Source organism: Morus notabilis, unplaced genomic scaffold, assembly GCF_000414095.1.
Source record: "Morus notabilis unplaced genomic scaffold, ASM41409v2 Scaffold727, whole genome shotgun sequence".
Taxonomy (NCBI): Eukaryota; Viridiplantae; Streptophyta; class Magnoliopsida; order Rosales; family Moraceae; genus Morus; species Morus notabilis.
In genome coordinates, this window is record NW_010366508.1 from 42,432 (window position 1) to 49,373 (window position 6,942).

General features: G+C 36.0%; 1 protein-coding gene across 1 annotated transcript; it reads left to right on the forward strand.

Moving 5' to 3' along the window:
- The first annotated feature begins 274 nt into the window (after positions 1 to 274).
- Positions 275 to 1,986, forward strand: LOC21394667 (dof zinc finger protein DOF3.6). The gene is made up of 2 exons (XM_010110446.2): positions 275 to 502; positions 693 to 1,986. The coding sequence occupies exons 1-2, from the start codon at positions 449 to 451 to the stop codon at positions 1,770 to 1,772; spliced, it is 1,134 nt and encodes a 377-aa protein (XP_010108748.1). The 5' UTR covers positions 275 to 448; the 3' UTR covers positions 1,773 to 1,986.
- The last annotated feature ends 4,956 nt before the right edge of the window (positions 1,987 to 6,942 follow it).

The following is a 6,942-nucleotide window of genomic DNA, read 5'->3' on the forward strand; positions in this document are numbered from 1 at the left end:
TCTCTCTCTTTCTCTCTCTTTCTCTCTCTTTCTCTCTCTTTCATGCATGGCCACTAATGACTAATCTTTTTGGAGCAGTAGTACTACTGTAAATTAAAGAGCTTAAAAAAGAAGCTTAAAGACTAAGAAAATAAATTGTTCCTTTTTCCCTTCAAAACCCTAAAAATTTAATAAAACAAAAAGAGAGATAGAGATCATCAACAATAAGGAACAAAATAAATAAACAAACAAACAAGCTCCCTCCTTTATCTTTCCTTTCCCCGTCTCCTTCTGATCTCTCTCTCTCTCTAGAGACTCATCTACTTTCTCTTTCTCTCTGCAACTAATTCTCTCTTCTATGTTGATGTGATTCTCTATCACTCTAAAAAACCCATCAACCTTTACAAAAGAAAAGAAAAGAAAAGAAAAGAAAGTTAATTCTCCTTGTGAGAAATCACTCAATATTATCATGGTTTTCTCATCAGTTCCTGTCTTTCTGGATCCACCCAACTGGCAACAGCAGGTAAAATATAAGGCCTAAATTTAATTTCTTCTCCTACAAAAAAGCTTAAAAAATAAAATCTATAGAGGATAAACAAATATTCCTATATACCCATACCCCTTTTCAATCCCTTCCCTGAATATACCAGATATTTGATTTTCTTCTTCTTCTTTTTTGATTTCTAATTTTTTTTTTTTTTTAAATTTTGAAGCAACCAAATCATGATCATCATCAACAGCAGCAACAACAAGGTGGTCGAACCGATCACCATCAGAATCCCCAGCTTCCTCCTCCTCCACAGCCACCTCAAGCAGCCGGAGGCGGCTGTGGAACGGGCTCCATGAGGCCCGGTTCGATGGCTGATCGGGCTCGGATGGCGAAGCTACCGCAGCCGGAGACGGCGCTGAAATGCCCCCGGTGTGATTCCACCAACACCAAGTTCTGCTACTTTAATAACTACAGCCTCTCCCAGCCCCGGCACTTCTGCAAGACCTGCCGCCGGTACTGGACCCGAGGTGGAGCGCTGCGAAACGTGCCGGTCGGCGGCGGCTGCAGGAGGAACAAGAGGAGCAAAGGCTCCAGCAGATCCAAATCCCCCGGTTCGGTGGCTGCGGCTTCTTCAGAGCGCCAATCCGGCGCCTGTGCCTCCACAAGCGCAGCCGCCATGTCGTCCAACGGCGGCAATATACTCGGTCATTTGGCGCCTCACCAGCCGCCACCCCACTTACCCTTTTTGCCGGCCCTACACCATCTCGGTACCGATCATTACGGAGGCTCTGGCGACTTAGGGTTGAATTTCAGTGGAATCCCATTACCGCAGGTGGTCGCAAGCGGCAGCGTGGGAAGCGGTGGCGCTGATGTCGAGTTTCTACCAGCCGGCCTCGCGGAGCAGTGGAGACTCCAGCAGCAAGTGCAGCAACAAGTACAACAGTTTCCTTTCTTGGCCAATTTAGAAGCACCACCAAATACTAGTACTACTGGGCTGTTCCCCTTTGATCATCATCATCATCATCATCATCATCATGAAAATGTGGAGCCGCCGCCAGGCTACGTTCGGTCTAAGCCGTTGGATTCTGGGGTTAGCGGGGTGGTTTCTCAGATGGCCTCGGTGAAAGTGGAAGGAAATCTTAGCAATACTCAAGGGCTGAATAATATTTCGAGAAATTTTTTGGGAGGTCTTGGAAATCATCATGATCATCAAAATCAGTATAACTTGGGTGGTACTGCTGGTAATGCATGGACCGACCTCTCTACATTCAGTACTACTTCTTCCACCAACCATCTCTTATAGTTTATTATATCAATCTATCATATAATATATATCAATCACCTCATCAAAATATAGCTAATTAACTTTTTGATCAAGCTCCAATTTGAAGATGGAAAACACAGAGAAAAGGCGTGGAATGGAATATATATAGATCATATTATATATTAATATTACTAGTACTTTTTGGTGATCTTTGGCTGAAAAACGTACGTACACTACTTCAAAGTGGTAGGATCTCTTTTTTTTTTTTCTTTTTTTTTCTTTTCCTTTTTTCATAGTAGGGCTTGAAATTATTTTCTGTTGTTTATTTGATTTTATTCTTCTTTTTTTGGGGGGTTATAATATTATGTTTATTTTGAAAGAAGTAGACTTTATCGTGGAGTTTTTGTATTCTGACAAGGACTAAACTGTTATATCATTAATATTTTGTCAAATGTGCGCTTGTGCTAATTAACTAGTAATATGATTTTCTTCTTCTTCTTCTTCTTCTTTTATTTTCAGATCAATCAGAACATATATCATATAATTATGCATAATTTAGTTACCCCCATTTATTTGTATATCTTATGGTGAAAATTTAATAAATAATATAAAAATGTGAGCGATTGGGGAGTTTTGACATCCATTTAATCAGCTGTGGAAACAGAGAAATGCGGGCTTTGAAAAGTTATTGTTCTATAATGAATGAAGACAATCAACATATATATCTCTCGGAGAAATATATAGTACTCATTCTAAATGCTTTGTCCGGACAGATTTCGTGAAATAAATGTAAGAGTACTACTCTACCATTCCCTGCAACTCTCTCTCTATCTCTAGATCTTTCTCTCTCACACACGCATTCTGCAGAAAGAGTACTTTAGTTAGCTCATAAAATACTAGAAACAGTTAGCTTCAGTTTCATTTTTGGTCAAAACACAGTGGGTACAATTTCTTTCTCGGCGCCATCTCTATTATAAACTCTTATAAAAATGTTAATAAAAAAATGATAAACTATTATATGTATATATACGCACCTTTTTTCTTTTTTCTTTTTTGCTCCATCATGAAATTAATCAAGCTTGAATTCTTCGTAGTTACTTTGTTAATATGTAATATTAATTCTTGTGGCGTTCCCTATGGAGATATATCTTGGTCACACATTTTTAGGAATATTTACCTGTGGTTATAAGTTAGTTATCTTTCACCACCTCTAGGAGAACGTAGTACTGTTTTTTGAACACTTCTAAGTTTGTGCCCTTTAATAATTTGCTTTTGAGTTGTGTGTGTACGGTGAGAGAAGGAAAGGAAAATGGGTTCCCAATGAATTAACTTTTATAATTACTAGACGCACAGTTACTTGTTGGTACTAGAACTATGGTTAAAATGATTACGCAATTATACTAAATTGACCAGAAATATTTGCATGAGACGTACTTATTTGTTGTATATGCGAAGAATGGAGTGTAGAAGGGGAAAAAAAAATATAAAAGGCCAAAATCCCACTCAAAACCATGCAAGAGTCCAAGTAGATAGGATTCGTGGAATTTTTTGAAACGAAGAAAAAAAAAAGGGTTCAGCTAAGAGACTGGGCAGGGACAATATACACAACAAGACAGCCGAGTCAAAAAGCAAAAAAAAAAAAAAAAACCCAGAAATTGAAAAAAAAATCAAAATTAAAAACAAAAGCTTCTGTTTGATTTGGGTTTCCCTCCTTTTGGTCGAGCCAATTTTACATAAGTTGATCCGATTTTAAGACACTTTAATCATAATTAATTAATAGCGTTAATGATACCATCATTATAATTTTCACTGTGGGTTGATTTTCTTTTCTCTCATTCGAGAGAGAATATTGGAATCTGGGGTTTTGGATTTGCTTTTTGCGATAACCAAAGCTAGCTGGTACTGTTTCTAACAACGAATAAAGCTACCAATTAATAATTACCGTCAAAAGAGCTAGTACTACTCTCTCTCTCTCTCTCTCTCTCTCTCTCTCTCTCTCAACATTGAGGAAGATTTTTCTCTTTTTTTTTTTTTTTTTTGCTTGTTTGGTTTTTTCTCGGTCCTAGAGTAGTACGATGCGATAGTGATCCCAAAAATGTCTGCTGGGAGGGGGTATCTGATTTGGAAAAAGAAAACAAAGGAGAGAAAAAAATTGAGTATATAAATATATATATACACATACATTGATACATAATTAACGGAAGAATTAGTGGAAAAAGGAAGAAGAGGGAGAGGAATCAGCTGAAAAGAGAGCAAAGCTCGGTATTCAAGTTATAGCTGTTTTTGGTGTTGTTGTTGCTGTTGATGCCCACATGTATAGGCGTGAAGATGTTCTCTCTGTTTCCATGGCAGCTTTCCCTTTTTTGTGATGTCCTTGTTAACCACAGTCTCTCTCTCTCTCTCTCTCTCTCTCTCTCTCTCTCTCTCTCTCTCTCTCCCTCTCCATATATGAGATTCCAAAATCTATGTTTCTTCTTGGTTTTCAGGCCTCGTGTTCCTTCCACATGTGCTCAATCATATGTGGGTTAGATTCTCTTGCTCTTTTCTAGAATCCTAAACAAGAGAAAAAGAGTAACCAATCGATTTTCTTACATTTTATCTGGCAGTTAATTATGGTATTAAATTGATTCATTAAAATTTTATTCTCTCTCTTGGAGGAATCATTTTGCGTTGAAAATATACCGATTTAGTGGAAATCAACTCATTTTTTTTTTTTATGGAAACATTAGCTTTACAGATTTTTTTTAATCCCTCAGTATAAAATTTTTATGCTTTATACCATATATAGACCATTGCAAACTGATAATTCCGATTGTCAATTTTAGCTAGTAGTCAACGGTCTACTTTGACGGTGAAATTTACTTTTAAATTTTAATTCTCATACTACCCTCACAAACTTACCAATTTATAATTTTTTTCTCGTTTTTTGAAATGGAAAATATATTCTAAAGCATTAAACATCAATCTATACCTATAATGCCTACTAGAGAAAACACTATTCGGATTGACAATCGGTTTCATAAAAAAACTCAAGGGAAGTTAAAGGAAATTTAATATTGTACCGGACTCTAAAAATAAAAAAACACCTAAATTGTGTATTAAAGATAGAGCACATCCACGGCTCTTTTAGGGTTCGTTTGGTACGAGAATTCAAATCAATGTGATTCTAATCATGATTGTAGAACAAGAATTCAGAATTACTGTAAACAAACACTGATTTTGAACGATCATAATTCTGGATCTATCTACCAAACCCATCCTTTATAATAACAACAAAAAATGTAATCAACCTATAGAAATAAATCTAATGGATAGCCTAGAAATAGATACAAGTCATCGTAAAAGTCACTGCTGTTACAAACCCAAAACAAACAAAATGGTAAAAGGAAAAAACAACCACAAGAAGAAAAATGATAAAGCTTCTTGTAGAGACATGACCATCCATGTTTGAAACATCAAGGAAAGATGAGGCCCGAACGAGTTAAGAACTGTTGTTAGCACTATGCCAAACCGGCCAATGCACGTGGTGCACGTGCAACTCAATATAACCACTCAACGCAACACTTCCAACACTATCAGATGCGCTATACAAGCGAGAATGAGACCTTAAAAGAGCAGGGATCTCAGAGAAAAGACATGTTTAGAACGGCGTATAAGCCAACACGCCTAAATCCCATTATATCTAAGATACAATAAATGTGTCTCGAAGCAACCAAAACAGCCACTAACACCATATCGACCAGCTCATTGTTGCAAGCTCGTGGATGAAACACGAGAATAGTGGAAGCCCAACGACGTTCCTAAAGACAATGTCATGACTCCAGCCAAAACACTCCTTTCTTTTTTGCCTCTCTCTCTCTCTCTCTCTCTCTTCAAAGCAAGCTCTTTTAAGAGAAGTCGCGTATGGGTTAGACTTTTTGCCCCTCGAAGAGCTTCTAACAGCACAAAGTGTTCAGTTAAGATTTAAATCAGTAGTTCCAAAAACTTAATTTGGTTTCAGAAAGTAAAAGTAGCACGTAAAAATTATACTAAATGTGCCTTAATATGAGTATCATAATTCTAATTGAGAATACAAGGGGCTATCGCTTAAAGAAATGTATATATATCGTGCTCGAAATTGATAACAAAAAAAATTAGTAGGGCTACAAAAGTACTATAAATGCTCATTATCTTCCCATAGCACAAAATTATGGGTGTATTTAGAACCCGTTCTAAACTGATTTTGTTTTTTGTATGTAAATGGAAATGAAAACGTTTTCATTCGCAGACAAGAATCATTTCTAAAAATGCGTTTGTCAATTTTATTTAGAGATTGTTTTCAGTATATATAAAAAAAACTGAAATTGTGTTTGGTTTTACATTTTTGAAAACTGTTTTTATTTTCGTGTCTTAACATGGAGAAATATTTTTAGAAATAATTTAAAATTAATTCCAAATGCACGATAAGTTTTTTTTTTTTTTTTTTTTTTTTTTTTTTTTTTTTTTTTTTTTTTTTTTTTAGAGAGAGATATAGGAGGCTAGTCAGAGAAAGAAGAGAGTGAGAGAATTGAGAGAGCAAAAGGGTCTGTGAGAGAATTCATGAATATCTGGGTTTTGCTTTCGTTCTTGGCTCTTGTATTGCTGTGAATCTGGTAATAAAAGTTTTGTCTTTCTTGGTTTTTCTCAGTTGAAGGGACAACCTCAATTTCTCTGGTGTTCTTGTTCGCTCGATTAGAGAGTTGGTTTTCTTGATCGTTCTGGAATTGCAAAGTGAGGAATTGCTCTGATTTCTTCACATATTGCAATATTTTTCTTTGTTGTTTCCAAGTGGTACAATTTCAAATTCAAATTCCCTTTAATTCCATCAATATTTCTCTACCGATCAGTCTCTTTTTTGGCAACATCTTCTCTGCGATCTTCACATTCTTCTTTGCTTTAGGTATGTATTTTTCTCATTTCAGGGTTTTATTTTGTTTATGTCATTGTTCATCAATTATTAAATGATTTTTCAAAGAGAAGAGAACGGAGAAGAGGTGAACTGGTGAAGGAAACAAAATAGCCTAGGAGAAAATGAAAACAAAAAAAAAGGAAAACGTTTTCATATTATTTTCAGAAATGTCCCACTTTTTGGGATAAAGACAAAAACGTTTTTATTTTGTGTTTTTATACGGTGCTCTCCCAAACACAATTTTTACACAATTTTTATTTTTTTCTCCTCAAAAAACGTGAA